The sequence below is a fragment of the Medicago truncatula genome, chromosome 1, assembly GCF_003473485.1.
Source record: "Medicago truncatula cultivar Jemalong A17 chromosome 1, MtrunA17r5.0-ANR, whole genome shotgun sequence".
Taxonomy (NCBI): domain Eukaryota; kingdom Viridiplantae; phylum Streptophyta; class Magnoliopsida; order Fabales; family Fabaceae; genus Medicago; species Medicago truncatula.
In genome coordinates, this window is record NC_053042.1 from 53,917,672 (window position 1) to 53,938,063 (window position 20,392).

General features: G+C 34.0%; 5 protein-coding genes across 5 annotated transcripts; 3 read left to right on the forward strand and 2 right to left on the reverse strand.

Moving 5' to 3' along the window:
• The first annotated feature begins 367 nt into the window (after nucleotides 1-367).
• On the forward strand, nucleotides 368-2,444 carry LOC25485520 (uncharacterized). Its single transcript, XM_013614754.3, has 5 exons — nucleotides 368-675; nucleotides 770-873; nucleotides 962-1,133; nucleotides 1,425-1,547; nucleotides 1,741-2,444. Exons 1-5 carry the CDS (start codon nucleotides 487-489, stop codon nucleotides 2,272-2,274), a joined length of 1,122 nt encoding a protein of 373 aa, XP_013470208.1. The 5' UTR covers nucleotides 368-486; the 3' UTR covers nucleotides 2,275-2,444.
• A 3,747-nt stretch (nucleotides 2,445-6,191) lies between these two features.
• LOC112418683 (uncharacterized) lies at nucleotides 6,192-6,734 on the reverse strand. Its single transcript, XM_024775158.1, has 2 exons — nucleotides 6,620-6,734; nucleotides 6,192-6,535 (listed from the first exon to the last, which is right to left on the reverse strand). Exons 1-2 carry the CDS (start codon nucleotides 6,732-6,734, stop codon nucleotides 6,192-6,194), a joined length of 459 nt encoding a protein of 152 aa, XP_024630926.1.
• Nucleotides 6,735-8,959: 2,225 nt separating this feature from the next.
• Nucleotides 8,960-10,108, reverse strand: LOC112418684 (uncharacterized). The gene has a single exon (XM_024775159.1). The coding sequence runs from the start codon at nucleotides 10,106-10,108 to the stop codon at nucleotides 8,960-8,962; it is 1,149 nt and encodes a 382-aa protein (XP_024630927.1).
• A 1,472-nt stretch (nucleotides 10,109-11,580) lies between these two features.
• On the forward strand, nucleotides 11,581-13,881 carry LOC25485521 (cytochrome P450 CYP73A100). The gene is made up of 2 exons (XM_013614755.3): nucleotides 11,581-12,546; nucleotides 13,009-13,881. Exons 1-2 carry the CDS (start codon nucleotides 11,666-11,668, stop codon nucleotides 13,739-13,741), a joined length of 1,614 nt encoding a protein of 537 aa, XP_013470209.1. The 5' UTR covers nucleotides 11,581-11,665; the 3' UTR covers nucleotides 13,742-13,881.
• Nucleotides 13,882-14,685: 804 nt separating this feature from the next.
• Nucleotides 14,686-17,578, forward strand: LOC25485522 (aluminum-activated malate transporter 4). The gene is made up of 6 exons (XM_013614756.3): nucleotides 14,686-14,848; nucleotides 15,096-15,236; nucleotides 15,472-15,741; nucleotides 15,881-16,017; nucleotides 16,173-16,319; nucleotides 16,877-17,578. Exons 1-6 carry the CDS (start codon nucleotides 14,692-14,694, stop codon nucleotides 17,456-17,458), a joined length of 1,434 nt encoding a protein of 477 aa, XP_013470210.2. The 5' UTR covers nucleotides 14,686-14,691; the 3' UTR covers nucleotides 17,459-17,578.
• Nucleotides 17,579-20,392: the final 2,814 nt, after the last annotated feature.

Sequence of the window (20,392 nt, forward strand, 5' to 3'; positions counted from 1 at the left end):
ATGAGATCACTATATTTTTTTAAGGGAAATCACCATACTTTTATTTATAAGGAAAATGAAATAAAATATCAAACATGTAATTTTAGAAAACTTTTTTTTTTTTTCAGTACAATTGTTCCGAATGTTTTTTGTGGTGTAAATTTTGAACCCTTTCTAAGGAAGGTGACAACTGCCAAACGAGAGGAAATTTTAGCTTTGGAATATATGTTCACACGCTAACCGCGTAGATTCAATTAGTAACAATGACACTTTTCCTATTTGCATTAAACCTTCTCCAATAAGCAAACAAAATACAACTATTATTATTTTTGTTTTTTTGGTACAAATTACAATTAATTATTTATTAATAAGTAATGATATTAGTATATATATAATAACAGCTTCTAGCGTGACTGTGTCCATTGCTATGCTCTTTTGAGTTTTCTCCTTCCCGTATTTCAGCACTATACAACGTAGCAATTACGTTACGTTTGTGTGGACACTGATATGGGTAAGAAACTTGATGCATTGCTGGGTAGAAACTTCAAAGCTGACAAATTCAAGCCTACCATTAACCTTGCCATATCGCGTCTTGCTGTTCTCAAGAATCAACGTAATGTGCGTCTCAGACAATCCCGTTCTGATGTTCTTCAACTTCTCCAGCTCCCCGATAACCATCAACGCGCTCTCCTTCGAGTAATTTATCAAGATCCTTTAGTTTGATATTGTTTAACGTAGTTACTAGTTAGTTAGTTATAAACATAATCATCATCATTGTTACTTTGTACAGGTTGAATATGTAATCAAGGAACAGAATATGTTGGATGTGTACGATGAAATTGAAGGATACTTCAACCTCTTGGTTGAAAGGATCCACCTCATTGCACAACAAAGGTGTTCCTCAATTGCTTGTGATTTGTTAAAATATATTTTCTTATTTTTTAATTTGTGTTGATGATTTATGTTTTTATTGATGTTATAGAGAATGTCCCGATGAACTGGAGGAGGCAGCATCAGGAATACTGTTTACGGCATCAAGGTGTGGAGATTTTCCAGAGATTCAAGAGATTCGTGCTATTCTTACTTCTAGATTCGGGAAAGAATTCGCTGCACGTGCTATTGAGTTGAGGAACAATTGTAGAGTTCATCCTAAGGTATATATATATATATATATTTTTTCATGTCATAAATCAATTTAATCAAGTTTAGCATAATTTTTTAATAAGCCTCACATTCTGTCCTTGGTACTTTAGTAATTTGTTTTGATTTTTTGTGGTTGTAGAAACTTGTTGAATTTTATGGGGCTAAATTGATGATCTACTTTAAGTTTTATGATTACTTATTAGTATAGAATTTGTGTAAAAAGCAGAGAACCTTTTTGAAGAATTTTGTTTTTTTTGGGGTATTACTTGTAATCCTAAATAATCTTTTGAGTATTTTTATAGATAATCACGAAGCTTTCTACGAGGATGCCGAGCTTAGAAAGCAGAATGAAGGTACTCAGAGAAATTGCTTCTGAGAACAATATTACTCTGCAGCTTGAACAAGTTTCTTCAACTATAGATGAGGTACAAAATTAATGCGATCTTATTGTCTATCACACTTAACTGCATGTTTAGATTGACGGTAAGTTTTGCAGAATAAGCTTTGCTACGATGATCATGGCGAAAAAACTACACTTTGTAGCTTCAACAAAATCATAGTGCCAGTATGATTTTGTCAAATTTACTGTGATTCTAAACTTGCACTTGATCAATGCAGGAACAAGTAACAAAGGAGGAAAAGCAAAACCAGCACAAATCTGAGATCAAGCAAGATGAAAATGTCCACATTTTAGTTAATGAAGGAAAAAGTGATGAATTTTCTGACTCCTTTAAGGGTAGGAAAAAGTATAAGGATGTAGCTGATGCAGCACAGGCAGCTTTTGAATCAGCTGCATATGCTGCAGCTGCTGCTAGAGCAGCTGTGGAACTATCAAGATTCCAATCACATGATCCTGACGATGATGATGATCATAATAGTTTAAGCCCTCGAACGAGAAAAGTGTTGGATAGACATAATTCTGCGAAAGCTATGTCACCACTGAAAGGAGAAGAATTGAATAAGAATGCAGAAGAGTTAGGGAAGGTAATTAGTAGTTCAAATTTAGGTGCTGATGAGATTGTTGATTCAATGGATGCAGAAACTGAGGTTGATTCTATTGGTCTTGAGGGTAGATCAGGGCAGAGTGCACCTTTAATTGATTTGGAGAAGAAGCCATTTTCAGTGAGGACTAAAAGAGTACAAGGTTATTGAGTAAGGATGATTTGTATGTATGTGGCATATGACTTGAGTTTTGCAACTATCTAAGACTAAGCATGTAAATTCCTTCAAAAAAAGACTAAGCATGTAAATGCCTCCTCAATCATAAATTTTTGGCTTCATAACTTTTTAGTGCATATGTAATATATTTATTTTATCCTTTCCATCCTTATAAATATTATTTTTGTTCCTTTTAACAATATTGTCAGAATTCTTCTATTTCTTTTGATGCAAACAGACTATTCATTACGTATCAAGGGATCCATACATACTGAAACATGATCAACATAGCAACCATTAGTAATGACCTCTATTGAGTGGTGTGATGGCTGACATAATCTATTGATAAAAATATATTTTGCAATCCTTTAAGCTGTTTAATTGTATCATATTACCCATTTCAGTTTTTCTTTTTCTTTTTTTGTCTCAAATAGATTCTTCGCGTCTCATTACACTTTTCACACATTCCGTTTCAAAAATACATAGATGTTCGTTATATTATCGAAGGAGCGAAGTTGATCACTAAATTGGCTTTTGGTGGAATTGGTTGATGGATTTTGATGGTAACAAACAAGTACAACAGATGGATTTTTTTTTGTTGATTTACACCATGGAGGCCATTTTGAGGATGAAATTAGCACCAATATTAAAACTTGAAAGTGTGGTCAATCTCATTCCAACATAATATACAGAAAAAATGTGTTAAAACTTAAAAATGATATTAGTAATATCTATGTATAAAGAAAACTACCCCTTTCAGCACACCTTTGGGTTGAAATTTTCTTTTCAAAAATACCCTTAATTTTAAATACAAATAACACATGTAACAAAAATATAACAATAAATAAATTTAATTTAAGGAGAAAACTTACACACAGTTTCTTATGAACTGTTCTTGCTGTTAGCCAATTATAAAATAACACGTGGATTACTAATCCATGTCAATAATCGTTCCCGTTAACCCTCTTTTTCCTCCGTAACCGCATATCAATCTAAAAAACTAACACAAAACAAAAACTCATATTACTTTTTTATCAGCCGCTTTTATGTTGTACATCTGTGTTTTCCTAAAAAAAAATGTTGTACATCTGTATTGTTCCCTCAATACAACCGACAAAGATTGCCAAGTATTTTCATATCTCTTGCACAGAAAACAATATTTTCATATTATTTTATTATTTTATTTTATTAATATTATTATTTTATTTTATTAATATAAGTTACTCTTCCTTAGCCTTTGATCAATTGTAACAAACGTGAGCACTCTAAAAAAGATTAGTAACAAACATGAGCAAAAAATAATGTTAAAGATTGAACTTTAAATCCTCTAAAAAATATTAGTAACAAACATGAGCAAAAAAATTGTTAAAAATTTGACTTTAAATCTTCTAAAAAAAGATTAGTAACAAACGTGAGCAAAAAATAATGTTAAAGATTGAACTTTAAATCATCTAAAAAAAAGATTAGTAACAAACGTGAGCAAAAAATAATGTTAAAGATTGAACTTTAAATCCTCTAAAAAAAAGATTAGTAACAAACGTGAGCAAAAAATAATGTTAAAATTGGACTTTAAATCCTTTAAAAAATAATTAGTAACAAACGTGAGCAAAAAATATTGTTAAAGATTGAACTTTAAATCATCTAATAAAAAAAAGGATTAGGACTCAAAATATTTTAGAAAAAGATTTGTTAGCACTATATTAAACATTAAATATTAATAAGTAGGGTTCTCACAGTTCATATTTTGTTCCCTTATTGTTTAGTTTTTTCAACCTCTCCCAGCTCTCTGCATCAGAATTCAGAATTAACCTGTAAGTTTTTTTATTTTTCTTTCATGTTACAACTAATCAAAATCGATTAATTTTATGGATTATTTGACTTTGTTGGTTTATAAGTGATTATGATTCAAATTTTTTACGATTAATTTCAAGGATTATTATTATTATTATTTTTATATAAAGTGAACCGTGGTTTTTTTTTTATTATTAAATAAATTATTATTTTGTTTAAAGCAATTACATAATATGTCATTTATACATTTATGTTATGATGTTACTAATTACTATTAGAATAAACAATAAAAGATCATTATTTTATCTTTATTTTAAGTGCATGAAAACTAAATAATTTTGTTATATGTCTTGACAATATTTTGTTTATAAATCAATATATCAATAATTTACATTAATATTTTAAAATTTAATCAAAATTATACAAACAAACATAATAAAATAATAACATGCGTTAACGCAATAGAAAGAGCGGACAGACGTGCACGATAGTGCCAATCTTTCTGCTAGTGATGATATAATTAAAGGACATATTCAAGACAGAAATAATTAAAGAACCAATATGATATTTTGTCCAGCTAGTATTGCCCTCTCCCTTTTCCTCTCACTATAACTCAATAAAACCTTACCTTTATGCAACTGCAAACCATAAAGTCGCACCCACTCCACACGGGCTCCACTTTATATATAACTTGAAACCAATACTTCATGTCACTCTCCAACTCACCCAACCACCGTAGAACTTGAAGCTTAAGCTCATCTAAAACTTTTAAATTTTGTTTCCTCTACTTCCACACTGTGGTGAGAAACGATTCAACTATCATGTGGATTATTCATAGCCGTCTTAGACATTTTGGAGATTCTATGTAGGGGACTCAATTTAGCCATGGTTAAACCGTGACAAATATATAAAGGGGTCGCATTTAACCATAATTTAATTGTGGCCTATGAAACACGGACACATACATAACACAGACGCGTTGACATCAATTAAATTTTAAGAAAATGACATAATTCAATGTAATCATAAATATCAGTATCGTGTGCTGAGACACACGTTCAATAAGAAGTGTCGGTGCAATAGAGATTGTGGCAAATTTTTTGGGTGATGCGCGGTAGCCTAGTTTGCACATGCTATAAGTTGGCCTTGACCAATGAGAGAATAATCCAAGATTCATAACCTAGTATTCTTTTCTATCTCTTGTATTCAAATCCAGGAAAAAATTTCCATTAGATTAACAGCAATATGTTTTGAAGTAGGATCGTGTAATATATAGCCGAGTAGACCTATGATTAGTAGAATCAATGCAACTTATGGATATGATTAGAACATGCAAAGTCCTCTTATATAATGGAAATTGGACTAGTACAGTCGAAATAGGTGCAAGGGTGCAATTAGCATCTCAGTGCTGTCTAATTAAGATTAGGTGGTGGTTCAAATCTTAAAACATTTTATTTTTATTTAATATAAAATTTGAGGTTAAAATATGACAAGTCATAGATCACTGACAGCATGCAGTCTCTAACTGCACAACAAAAGCCTAATCCTTCACAAGGTATTCCTCTCCGGAAATAATTGTGGGGGAGAGAGAAATTGAGGAAAGGATGAAGAGAGGAAACAAATATGGAGAGGAGAGAAATAGTAATATATTTTTGTTGTAGATAGATGGAGAGAATGAATTGAGAGAGAAGAGAGGATCTACATCTGGATTTAAACATATGTGACTCTTAGCAGATGCTATTAGGAGCAAACGTAACTTTAAAACAAAAACTAAGTAATTAAAATTTGGACAAACCATTGAGCCGGCGGAAAAGATACTTTTGTTCAAGGGTTTAATTGTTCAACTTTGATCCCACCACGGTCAAATTCGGGCAAAGGATAAAAAGAACTAAGATAAAGGTTAAACATGTATCCTAAAGACACATGCTAAGAAATTTAAAATAGAAATATTATCTTAAAAGTTGTGCATTTTTTTTTTTGGTTACAAGGGCAAAAAGCAAAGCAGAAGAAAACAAAAGTAAAAGAAAACAGAAAGCCTAAGCTCTACGAAAATAAGTTCCTACTGCATCATTCCTTAATAAAACAGGAAGGTCTTGAGGAGGGGATGGGTGGATGAGGTACTACTCATTAGAAGAAGCTCCCAATTTTGCCATGAAATCAGCGCATTGGTTTCCTTCACGGAGGCAATGGTGGACAGTGAAATTGTGCGTAACAAGGAGATCCCTTATATCTTGAATTAAAACGGCATAGGAGTGATATATTGATGCTTGACCTGTAATGAGGTTAATTGAGAGAAGCGAGTCCGAGTAGCAAACCAAATCCTCAAGCTCCATATCAGCTGCCATGAGAAGACCGCGGTGAATTGCCGAGAGCTCAGCAAGTAGAATGTCAGTGGAATCTGCAATGAAACCGGAGAAGCCAGAGAGGTATAAGCCGGCACTGTTACGAATAACTCCCCCAAAGCCTGCACGAATTGGAGTTCATGAACAACTCCCATCCACATTAAGGATATGGCAGTGATGATTATTGCTGTTCCATTTGACCATACGATCAGGAGTTGAATCACCGTTGCTTTGAAAACTTGCTTTGATTGTATCGGCATAATTTTGGATGTGGAAGTTAAGCCGAGTTGGAGACCAAGTTTCTTGGCTAAGGCACATCATGTTTCGATGTCTCCATGTCCACCAAAGCCCTACAAAGAACGTGATGGAGCGCGAACCTGTTGAGAAAGTTTTGATCTAGTTGTACGCACAGTTTTCAGAGAAGAAATCAGGACTTGTGAAGCCGATTTTTTGCTAGATTGTGATGGAGTATCGACAGTCGCGAACACAGTGCAAGAAGGTTTCATCTTTCTCTTCACATATCGAGCAAATAGCAGAATTTGCGATGTGTCTGTGGTGAAGCACGAATAGCGTAGGAGCAGCGTTATGGCATGCAAGCCAAATAAGTAACTTGTATTTCTCTGGAATTTTCAATCTCCAAATCCAAGACCAAGACTGATGGGGATTAACATTATTTATAGTTTCCGAGAGAGAGATAAGCCAGGAGTATCCACTTTTAGTTGTGTAAACGCCATTCTTGTTGTGGCTCCAAATGAAAACATCATCTAAATTTTGATTAAAACTGATGTGGGTGTTGTTTATGGATTCAGCTACTGTTTGAGGAAGGTTAGTATATAAAGCTTGAGTATGAGGACCATTAAAGGTGAATACATCTTTGACAGTGAGGTGGAGGTCGTGGATGTCAATGATAGGGACAAGGGAACCAAGTAAACCATGAGAACTCCAATTGCTAAACCAGAAAGAGGATGTGCCCGCTCCCGCACGCCAATTGTACCCATTATGAAGGACATTTTTGGCTCGAATAATAGAGGACCAAACTAGAGAGCTGCTGCTGTTCGTATTTGCATGGAAAATGTGGGATCCAGCCGAATACTTGTTTGAGAGGAGATTCACCCATAGTTTATTAGTGGATTGGACCATGTCCCAAACAAGTTTCCCTAGCAGACAAGTGTTAGTATCTCTCGTTGTTCGAATGCCCAGGCCACCAAGATATTTCGGACAAGTAATCTTACTCCAATTAACTAAATGAACCCCTTTGATATTAGTGCCTTTCCATATGAAATTGCGGGATGTTTGGTCAATACTATCACAAATATTTTGAGGGAGCCAATTAATCTGCATATAGTAGGTAGGGATAGAGGATAAAACCAAGGTCGCTAGTGTCAGTCTACCTGCTCTATTTAGGAGTCTATTCTTCCAAGATGCTAGCCTAGTTTGCATTTTTTCAATGATGAAGTTGAAATCGTTTTTTTAGGACGACCTTGTAGCATTGGGAAACCAAGATACTTGCCAAGAGAAGTAGTGCTTTGAATTCCAGAGATAGAGGTGAGGTTATTGATTTTGCTATTAGGAGTGCCGGAGGAGTAGTAAGCTCTTGACTTGGAAATATTGATTTTTAGACCTGAGGCTCAACTGAATCTCTCGAAAAGGCTGGTGATAAAGCGAAATTGGGAGCTTTTAGCCTTAGCGAAAAGGAGAACATCATAAGCAAAGAGGAGGTGAGATATCTGATGTCCTCCATTAGTGATATGGATAGGCTCCCAGCTCCTTTGGAGGACAACATTATTAATAGCAACTGATAGTTTCTCCATACACAAGATGAAAAGGTAAGGGGAAAGCGGATCACCTTATCTGAGGCCATGAGTAGGCTTGAAAGGGGGCATCTTGTTCCCGTTCCATAAGATAGAGTAGGTGGGTGAGGAGACACAATGCATGATGAGTTTGGTGGTGATGTCCGGAAATCCAAAATCATGGAGACAAGAATTGAGGAAGTCCTAATTAACATTATCAAAAGCCTTTTCCAAATCAAGCTTAAAAGCTACATAGCCCTTCTTTCTTTTGAATCTTCTCATGAAATGAACAATTTCCTGCAAAACAATCGAGTTATCAGATGTACCCCTACCAGGCAGAAAAATGCTTTGATAGGGACCAATAATATTATTAAGGATGGGCCGAAGACGATGCACCAAAACTTTAGTGATAATCTTGTAGACAATGTTACAAAGGCTGATAGACCTAAAGTCTTTGTAGGTGGCGGGCAGATCAATTTTAGGAATGAGTGCAATGAGTGTGTTTGAGATCTCTGGATCAAAATGACCTGTGAGGAAGGCTGAGTGTACCAAATGTAAAATGTCATCACCAACAATGTGCCAATATTGTTTGAAGAAAATGCAATGGAAGCCATCTGGTCCAGGTGCTTTGTAAGGTTTCATTGAGTTGAGAGCGGTAAACACTTCCATTTTGGTAATAGGAGTGGTGAGAGAATTTTTTCCATCATCGTCAAGGACAAGGTGGGTACCTTCATTGAAAGTACGATTGTGGGGGTGCTAGTTACCGCAAAAGAAATTTTTGAAGTATTTTTGGGCTTCTTTTTGTAGGATAGTGCTATCTGAAGTGGTAATACCATTTGGAAGTTGGAGCCTATGAATTATGTTTCTCTTTCTTCTAATGATAGTTTGAGCATGGAAAAAAGAGTTGTTTCTATCTCCAAATTTGACCCATTGTTCCCTGGACTTTTGGTACCAAAGCATTTCTTCTTGGAAGAGGATATGGTTGTATTCTTGCTGAAGTTCTTTTTCAAGGAGGGTGTGACAGTATGAATCAACCCTTTCCAAGTAGTTTTGAACTCCCTTTAGGCGACTTTCCACACGTCTTTTTCTTTGAAAAATGTTTCCGAAGATTTCTTGATTGAAGGTGATGGAGTTTTGTCTGACAGAATTCAAAGATGCGGTTGTGTTGTGGTTGGTGGAATTCCAAGAGCTTCTAACAACTTCAGCGTAGTCACTATGGTCGATCCATGCTGCTTCAAAACGAAAAGGTCTAAGCCCTCTAGCTAAAGGGAGGCCACCAAAGCGGAGAAGGAGGGGATTGTGATCAGAATGTAGACGACATAGGACCTCAACGAAAGCTTCAAGGAAGGATATACGCCAGTCAACATTGGCAAGGCCACGATCAAGTTTCTTAGAAAGGGTATGGATACCGTTGTTGTTTCTGTGCCAAGTAAAACAACCACCAGTTGTTGTTAGATCTAGGAGGTTGCAATTATTCATGAAATTGGAGAAAAGGGAAGCACGGTTGTGATGGAAAATGCCTCCCCTTTGGTCACCAGGGAGAAGTGTTTCATTAAAATCACCTATGATCATCCACGGAGCGTCAATGTTTTGGTTAATGTTAAAGAGGTAGGTCCAGAGATGTGGGCGCAAGGCAGGGTTAGGGCTTGCGTAGATGCAAGTGCAAGTAGTGGTGGCATTGTTGCGATTGATGGAGAAGGTTATGGAGAAATTGCTAAAGTCAAGAACAGTTGAGGTAATATTTGATGCTGAATGTTTAAGAAGCCAAATTCCTCCAGAGTGACCATTAGCTTCTATAATATGAACTGGGGTATAGCCATTAATAGTCCAAAATGGGGATAGTCTGCTGAAAGGAATGTGAGTCTCGTAAAAAGTTGGATTGTGCTTTCTGATCAAGTCTTTCATATGTCTTCTGGAATTGTTATTATGAGCCCCTCTGATGTTCCAAGAGAGGATAGAAGTATCTAGGAGAGCATCCATAACAAAACTAGGAGACAGCGGGAACAATAGACAGAGAGGTTACGTGACCATGTCTTCCTCATTATCACCATGAGAGTCAAAAATTTCCACATTAACATTTTTGTTCTGAAGCACATCCTCACTGATACCACAATTTAGAGAGAAGTTAAGGTTATTGTTTGGTTCAGGGTAAGTTGGAGATTTGTTGTTCGTAGGGGTAAGTATGGGATTTTGGCTTGGGTTGGATTCATTAATATCAGGCTGGTAAAAGTTGTGCATTCAAGTCTATTTAAATTTTTAAAGTTAAAATTTTGTTGTTTTTTATGAAAAATTTCTAATTTTAAAGTGTTTAATAGTATAAAAAAAAAGTTACAAGCAGAACATTGAATTCAAAAGTTTGGTCCGGTGATAAAAAATCACTATTTTGGCACTATCCTCCAACTCAAACATTGACCAATTAATGCGTTTAATCAAATCATTTTAAGATGTCTAGATTAATTTCTAAATAAATATAATTTGATTACATGTATGTGTAAAAAAAAAGGTGTGTTATTTGAACAACCATTTGAGTGACAACTTTTGTGACAACCACTAATTTACAAAAGAAAGTAGATAATGACACGGAAAATAAAGTAATTGAGAGAGAAAGTAAAAAATTAATGTGAGTATGAGAGATAAAATTGTCACAAAATGGTTGTCAAAATATCATTTCTCAAAAAAAAATTACACAACATTTGTAATTAATCTCGACTAAACATTGTTTATAGGGAACTTCTACGGTACACCCGCAAATTAAGGTGTACCGGTACTCTTACTTCAAAAATTTATAAATTAACTATCATTTTTATGAAATAAAAAAATATTTATTGATATTTATATTTTAAAAAATATCATTTCATAAGAAAAAAGCATCATTTCATTGTTTATAAAAATCATACTAATTTTTTTATATTTATTGCAGAAAAATCAAATTTTATTTCGTCGATGTTTTTGATAAATAAGATTTAATTATTATAATTATAGGTGATAGAAAATAATTTTTCTCTTCAAAAAATAACACATTTAACTATTAATTTAATGATTTAGTGTACCAATACACTCATATATTTGAATGCACCATAGAATTTGCCTTGTTTATATTCTAGGTATCCACGGTTGGGTGGCTTGGTTTGACCGAATGGTTGGTCATGTCTGCAAGTAATTTTATTTCATAGTCTCACCAAACTCTGCGCTTTGACTTCAAAAAATGGCTTACTTTATTCACCAAACTATTAGTATAATAAACTAGTATATACATATTCACATTCCTCTAATTAATCCTTCCTACCTTGGTTTGAAAAATTGAAATACTAATAGAGCCCATGGAATCATCACAAACCATGGAACACACACACACCTACCTCGTCACTCCCAACATATATAAACAATCTCATTCCTTAATCCAACCCATCACAATTCTAATTCATCCATTCAAATATCTTTTACTACCTCACAAATCAAAACATGACTCTCCTTCAACTCACAAAAAAACCAATATTTTTCACTCTTTTTGCTATACTCATTCCAATAATTACTACAAAACTCTTTTTTACACCCTCTCTCTCAACCTCAATTGCTTGTGCCACTTTCATCACATTATTATTATGGTTTATATACCTAACTAATTCCAATTCAAACAGCCATAAGAAAAATTCTTCACCTCCAAGCCCTTTTTCTGTTCCTATATTTGGAAACTGGCTTCAAGTTGGCAATGATCTCAATCATCGTATGCTTGCATCCATGTCACAAACTTATGGACCACTTTTCCTACTCAAACTTGGTTCCAAAAACTTGGTTGTTGTCTCTGATCCAAACCTTGCCACACAAGTTCTTCATTCACAAGGTGTCGAGTTTGGTTCTCGTCCTCGTAACGTTGTCTTTGACATCTTCACTGGTAATGGACAAGACATGGTTTTCACTGTCTATGGTGATCATTGGCGCAAAATGCGAAGAATCATGACATTGCCATTTTTCACTAACAAAGTTGTTCAAAATTATAGTAACATGTGGGAACAAGAGATGGATTTGGTAGTTCAAGACCTAAAGGCTAATGAGATTGTTAAAAGTGAAGGCATTGTTATCAGAAAACGTCTTCAGTTGATGCTGTATAATATCATGTATAGGATGATGTTTGATGCCAAATTTGAGTCTCAAGAAGATCCTTTGTTTATTCAGGCTACAAGGTTTAACTCTGAGAGAAGCCGTTTGGCACAGAGTTTTGAATATAATTATGGAGATTTTATACCATTGCTTAGGCCATTTTTGAGAGGCTACCTTAACAAGTGCAAGGACCTGCAAACTAGGAGGCTGGCATTTTTCAACAACTACTTCATTGAGAAGAGGAGGTAAGTAATTGATCCATTAATATCAGTCAAGTTTCTTGTCTGGATTAACAACTTAATTATATTGCATAGGCACTTATGATATAAGTGCTTATATATAAGCTTTTTCTATAACAAGAGATCAGTCAAATTACTTACATATAAACTGAAAGTCGTTTTCATAAACTATTATAGAGAGAATTAGAAATAAGCTGATAGTAGCTAGCGGACATGTCATAATTTGTTATCATAAACTTTTCGAAATAGTCCAACAAATACTTATGTCTGTAGATAAACTTTTCGAAATTGAGGATTATGTAAATATAATATAACACTTTTACTTTTACACATATATCCAATCACGTTTCACCCTAATGACATTTTGTTATACTACCAAAAATATATCCACAAAATCCATGTTGATTATATAGTTTTTTTCAACTGATTTCCATTTATATGTAACATAGAGTATTTATTTTTTTTCAGAAAAATAATGGCAGCCAATGGGGAGAAGCATGAGATAAAATGTGCAATTGATCATATCATAGATGCTGAGAAAAAAGGTGAAATAAGTGAAGATAATGTGACTTACATAGTAGAGAACATTAATGTTGCTGCAATAGAGACAACACTATGGTCCATGGAATGGGCAATAGCAGAGTTAGTGAATCATCCAGAAGTTCAAAGCAAAATTCGTGATGAGATATCAAAAGTGCTTAAAGGAGAATCAGTTACAGAATCAAACCTAAACCAGTTACCATATTTACAAGCTACATTGAAAGAGATATTGAGATTGCATACACCAATTCCATTGTTAGTACCACACATGAACCTTGAAGAGGCTAAGCTAGGAGAGTACACTATTCCAAAAGAGTCTAAGGTAGTTGTTAATGCTTGGTGGCTTGCAAATAATCCATTATGGTGGGAAAAGCCAGAAGAGTTCAGGCCAGAGAGGTATTTGGAAGAAGAAAATGGAATTGATGCTGTTGCTGGTGGAGGGAAAGTTGATTTTAGGTTTGTGCCATTTGGTGTTGGAAGAAGGAGTTGTCCTGGAATTATACTTGCATTGCCAATATTGGGATTGATTATTGGAAAGTTGGTGTCAAATTTTGAGATGAAGGGTCCAAATGGGACAAAGATTGATGTTAGTGAAAAAGGTGGACAATTTAGCTTGCACATTGCCAACCACTCCACTGTTTTGTTCCATCCAATTATTTAGAAGCATGAAGAATAAGTCTCAAGCTCCCAAATGCTTTCTTACAAGGATTTGTTTAATTTCTTTCTTTCTTTCTATTTTGATTTTTGCATGTAATGTTTCATCATAAAGGAACTTTCAATTAAGTTGTTATCACTACTCAATACTCTTTGTCATTGGTATAATATACATAATTTTTCTTCTTTTATAAATAATTTATTTGACATCTTTTGTTTTCTGCAAGTATCATATAAGAAAGAGAAATAATATTTGTACAACTATTTTCTAATAATTTTCTCTCTTATACTCATTATAATTTTACTTTCTCTCTCTATTACTTTGGTTTTCGTGCCAATACATACTTTTCTTTGTAAATATATGGTTGTCTGTCAAGCAAATTGATTGATGTTCAAATAACACCACTCAAAACAAGAAGAATGAATTTATCCATCAAATGATAATTTTTTTTATTTCCTATTTCTACTAATTTTTCACAAATAAATTTTGGTAGCTAAATCTACATATATAAATACAAAAATAGAATAAATTATAAAATAAATAAATGAAAAAGGAGTAATATGTATGTGGTTTGAGAGAAAAGTTCAAAAGACAATAGCGAAAGAATGGCGGGTCTTATGGTCTTCCTACTCTTGGGCACTCCCCAAACAAACAGAACATTACCTTCATTTTCTCATTCCTTAATTCAACAACAACTGTGTCTGTGTCTGTGTCTCTGTTCTTTTGATCCCAAAATGCAATCACATGGAACGTCAGCTACAAGAATCGGTTCATTCAGACACAGTATCTTAGAAAAGAGCAGAGAGAGACTCCTTGCTAAAAAAGGATACCCTGATGATGATTTCAACTATAATGATTCCGCTCCCAAACGCAGTTGTTTTGATCTTGATGCTCTTTCTGAACGCGTTGTCAACATTCGCAATGTCTTTCGTGATTTCATTGGAAAACTCTACGAGATGGGTCGTTCTGATCGACGTAGAGTTGTTTTTGCCATGAAAGCTGGTTTAAGTTTGGCTCTTGTTTCTCTTTTCATTTACATTAAGGAAAAACAACTTAGCAAGTACTCTATTTGGGCTATTCTCACTGTTGTCGTTGTTTTCGAATTCAGCATAGGTAGGAATCTATTCTATTCAACTACCAATATAAAATGACTATGTCGGTGTTGTGCCAATGTCACATACACCTACACATGTTAGACATTGAACATGTTTTCAATCTCAAGTGTCGGGCCGATATAGTTGTTACTTATTATTATTGTTGTGACAGACAACGAAATACTATGTGAATTTCTTTCTTTTTTTTTTTTTTGAAATGTCTTTGTTTAATGAAAAAGTTAACTTTTTTTTCTTTCTGAGATTAGGTGCAACCCTTAACAAAGGGTTCAATCGTGCTTTGGGAACAATTTCAGCAGGAGTGCTTGCTATAGGGATTGCACGATTATCAGTTTTAGTTGGTGGAGCTTTTGAGGAGCTTCTTATTGTCATAGCTATTTTCGTTGCAGGTTGGATTTTATTTTTCTTTCTTAAGCTGAATGGAAAATTGAGGATTGATGCGTGTGTGTGTGTTGTCATATATATGTTGTATGAAATACTGACACATACAAGACACTGACACGTTGACACCAGTAATAAATGGAGAGCATGTACTTATTGAACGTAACTACATGTATCAGTGTTGGGCAGTGAGTCAGACACCAGACATGTAGTATATGATTGTATTGTTGTGGGGATTTGCAGGGTTCTGTGCAAGTTTTATGAAGCTATATCCTGCAATGAAGAGTTATGAATATGGCTTTCGCGTGTTTTTGTTAACGTTTTGTATTGTATTGGTGTCTGGAAGAGATGGAAAGCAGTTTTTCACCACTGCTTTTTATAGATTGGTTCTTATTGGTGTTGGTGCTGGTGTGAGTTTGTCTGTTAATATTTGCATTTACCCTATTTGGTCCGGAGAGGATCTCCACAAATTGGTCGTCAAAAATTTCCACGGAGTTGCTGCATCTGTAGAAGGTTATTACTTGTTTATTTCACATGTTTCCCGTTTTCATTTTCAGAAATTTGTTTGTGCTGTTTAATTTGTGTAACTTTTCTTTAGTTTGTTCTATAGTTGCTAACTTGCTAGGTTGGTATTTTGTGATAATTTTCTAAGGTTGTGTAAATGGTTACCTACAATGTGTTGAATATGAGAGGGTGCCATCCAAAATTCTCGTATATCAAGCCTCTGATGACCCTCTTTATCGCGGTTATAGAACAGCAGTGCAATCATCAAGCCAAGAGGAGACTTTGGTATTCTCATTTGTGTTTCCTTTTCCCTCTTTTCCAATAACTCACTTAAATGTGTAATTAATCCTTGATATATAAATACAATTTGGGAAGCGATTACTTAAATGTTTTCTAATACTGTCTAATATTTATTCTTACTTATTTGGACCGTTGCACAGTTAGATTTTGCATTGTGGGAGCCACCTCATGGTCCATACAAGATGTTCAATTATCCTTGGAGAAGCTATGTCAAACTTAGTGGAGCATTGAGGCATTGTGCTCTCATGGTCATGGCAATGCATGGATGCATACTTTCAGAAATACAGGTACTATAAGAATAACTTCTCTTTTGTGATTTGTGTTACATTTAAGCTTCTCAGTAATTTTTGTTTTTTATGCTTGATAACCGTTTGTAAGGGGGAAAGCATTTGTCCATGCATGAACATGTGGTTAATTGTAAATTTATATGTTCCCCATTATCAATTTTATGATTTGTTTTATAACAATAGTTTGCTTAGTCATACATTCTTTCATTCCTCTGTAGCTCCCAAAACACTTAACAACATAATATCATTGCTCGTTCATTTTGATAATTGTTTGGAATTAACCATGATGAGCATGAAGAACTTGATGTCATAATTTTATTTGGTGCATATTCAACTTTTTTTTTGGTATAGAATTACATAATGGCACAGGTCAACAAGATATTTCCTTGAATGCATTTTCAAGCCTTGGTGCAGACCTTATAATTGTGGAATGTAGACCAACAATTACGAATATTTTCTTGGTTCACTGTTAAATACCGCGAATTTTCTATATTACTACAGAAAATAATGCTTATTTATAGGAATGTCTTAATTTATATATATTGTTAATGTCATAGGCACCTCCAGAAAAGAGGTTGGTATTCTTTCAAGAACTTCAGAAGGTGGGTGCTGAAGGAGCTAAAGTACTACGTCAACTAGGAAGCAAAGTAGAAAAGATGGAGAAGCTGAGCCCACATGACATTCTGTTAGAAGTTCACGAGGCAGCCGAGCTATTGCAGATGAAGATTGACAGTCATTCATTCCTTCTAGTCAATTCAGAGAACTGGGAAGCTGTAAGACAACACCAGTCTAAACAAAATGGACAATCTGACAATCTGAGTAAGAAGTCATCGACGAATGAACTAGTGGACGATTCAAAACTTAATATAAGCATACAAGATTCGCTGCCAGAGTCGAGTTTTACACAGACCATGAACAAGGGCTTATTGTCATGGCCTCAGCTCTCTTTTTGCAGTGATGCTATACTGAATGAGCCAGAATCTAAAGTTTATGAAAGTGCTAGCTCTTTGTCTTTGGCTACATTTGCTTCACTTTTAATCGAGTTTGTTGCAAGACTTCAAAATCTTGTGGATGAGTTCCAAGATCTTGGTGAGAAGGCTAATTTTAAAGATCCCTTTGATCAACCTATATTGAAGTGAAGTAGTTGGGCTTAGTCACACTTTAGACATACATGGCTTTATAGGCATTGAATTTGACATGGATATTTTGTTTCATTTATTAAAAAAATACAAATTTGAAATGGTAAATTCATTTTTTTCCCCTTTGTGTTTGTAGATTGTAGAGGTGTCTCTTCTAGCCACTAATAAGTTCTGAATTATGAGTTTCTATTTACAAAGATTCTTTATGAGCAACTGCAAAGGTTTCAATCAAATTAAGTTGGTAAGACTTGAAGAATGCTTATAGTAAGGATCTAGATAGACAAGTGAAGTGACGCATAAGCTTTACCTTTCTAGAGAAACATTTAATATAGAATTTATGTAAGTCTTGAGTTTATGCATAATGTAAGTATAAAATAAAGGGTATAGGATGATGCTTCATTTGGTTCAAAATTTAGTAGTAAAATTAATGTTCTAATCTATAACCAAAAGTTGGAATGTTGTTCATTTATTTGTTTTTGTTGCAAGGGCAAAAATCAAATTTAATTGCTACACTTTGCATTAACTAGACTCTTGTATAATCTGTGTTTGGTTTGCACTTTACACTTTACAGTTACAAGTACTCAAACTTAAAATTTTGACAAAGAGCAACAAGAAAGTTTCGTTTCTGTTCACATGTCTTGGAACGTGTAGCACAGACAAACCAAATATAGATTTATAAGATATCACCGACATTATCCACGAGAAAACAAACACAAATCTTTAGCAAAACTAACTAACAAACAAATTCTATATGGTATAGGATCATCTTGATGACAAGTATGAATTTGACTCCAATTGGGATCCCAAGAACAAATATAAAGTTCTCAATGGAATGAAGAAACTCTCAAATTTCATCATCATGTACTCCCTCCGTCCCTATATATAAGACCCTTTTGCCAAAATCACGGGAATTAAGATAGTGGATATTTGTATTAAAATTGTTTGTAATCACTATTGTTTTTACAATTTTATCCTTTAAGAAAGAAGGTTAGTTTATGTTTTCAACATGTTATTTATTGTTGATTGAAGAAAAAGATGTATAATAAATAGGGGCATGTATGTAAAGAAATAATTAATGTAGTTGGAAATAACAAAGGAGTCTTATAAAAATAGACAAAAAAATTCTCAAAAGGATCTTATAATTACGGACGGAGGGAGTATTTACCAAATACAGTAAGAGCATGTACGTACATTACCTAACAAAATAGGCATAAACATGATAGTAAAATCCTACTCATGATGATGACTAAGGAAGTCATTTAAGCTCATAAACAAACTTAGGAAAGACCAATACATTTGAACCATTTCATCACAATAAGATGCACAAAATAACAAGATTGGATTTCATTATTAGTCATTAGACTTCATTATAAACCAACATAATAGTCATACACAGTAAAGTCAATAAAAATTTCACGAAAAACAGTCTCACAACGCATCACAAGTAACATGGCAAATTTAAAGTCACTTCTATTAATTCAATAACTATCCATGTCTAAATATAATTAGTTTTTTTGTTGTTGACGAAGCCATATATAGTTTGTTAGGTTTCAGACTGTGACACAAATGATTTTGTCAATAAAAATAAATATCAATATTTGAAAAATAAATTATTCCACTCATTTTTTATCTCTCTTAAATGGAGCACTTTTTTTCCCTAAGACTTTGTTTGGGAGTTTGAAGGGAAGGGGAGGGGATGGTTATAGAAAAAAGGAAGGAACAAGTGGAAGAAATAGAAGACATTCGAAGGAGAGGGCTTTGGAGGTTAATTTTTTACTCATAATAAAAAATCCTCCTCATTTATGGGAACTCAAAGATTGTATTGGGGGAGGGTTTCGGGGGAGTTATGGAGGGTTTATATGAATTTTTCAAATTCAATCTATCTTGCTATAATATTTTTAAAATTAAAAGTATATTAATCATAAGTATTAGTTTATCATTCTCTAAAAAACTATTCTTTTAAAAAATGTGAATTATTTGTCCATTTTTCTATATATTTCCAACCACCCAAAACCCTCCCCTCCCTTCCCCTCCAAACTCCCAAAGAAAGCCTAAGAAATATAGTTTTTATTTTTATTTTTTATTTTTTTACCTTAAATAGCAAATATTGTATTAAATGTTAAACCCTCTTGACAAAAATTACATGAATTAAAAAAAAGTTGATAGTTGTATTAAATTTGTTAATAATTAATATTTTTTGTGTCAATATAATTATCACAGTATCCAGAAGTCCTAGCTCAACTGATAAAATGTCGAAATTGTTAGGCCGGATGTCATGACCGAGGTTCGAACCCCGATACCTCCACTTGTGTGTGTGAGTTTATAATGGCTTTGCCATTTCGTCTATCTACCAAAAAAAATAAATATTATCACAGTTCGACTTTCAGACATGTATTTTTTTTATAAGGCAAAAGAAATCAATAAAATTTAAGAGAAGGTGTAAACTCGCATACAGTTAGAGTGCAAAAATTACACAAAAGAAGGAGAGACAAGTAGTAGCCACAACAGGCAAACTATCAAAACAGAACCTAAGCTAGCAAAGAGTTTAAATTCCATTTGTATTTGTACCGTTAGATTGTTGCAGCCTATACTTCTTTTTATGTTGAAACCTGTTGTGAATTCGATGATAAATCACACCAATAACAAATTTGATGTGTGGAGTAAGGGATAATCAAGCAACCAAAACAAAGTGTATGGAACAATTATAACCACAAGCCAAAAGTTGAAAACAACGAGAGAGAAAGGAAGAGAGAACACAAAAGAATTTGTTGACCCAATTCGGACCAAATTGACCTAGTCTAGGGGAGAGAGAACAACCATCTGTTTCACTATATGATGAGTAACCTTACAAAAGAGATGTCAATGGGTTACAAGAATAAGTCTCTCGCCTAATTCTACCCAAAGTCTCGATCTCTTCCTGTAACCAAGAGACTC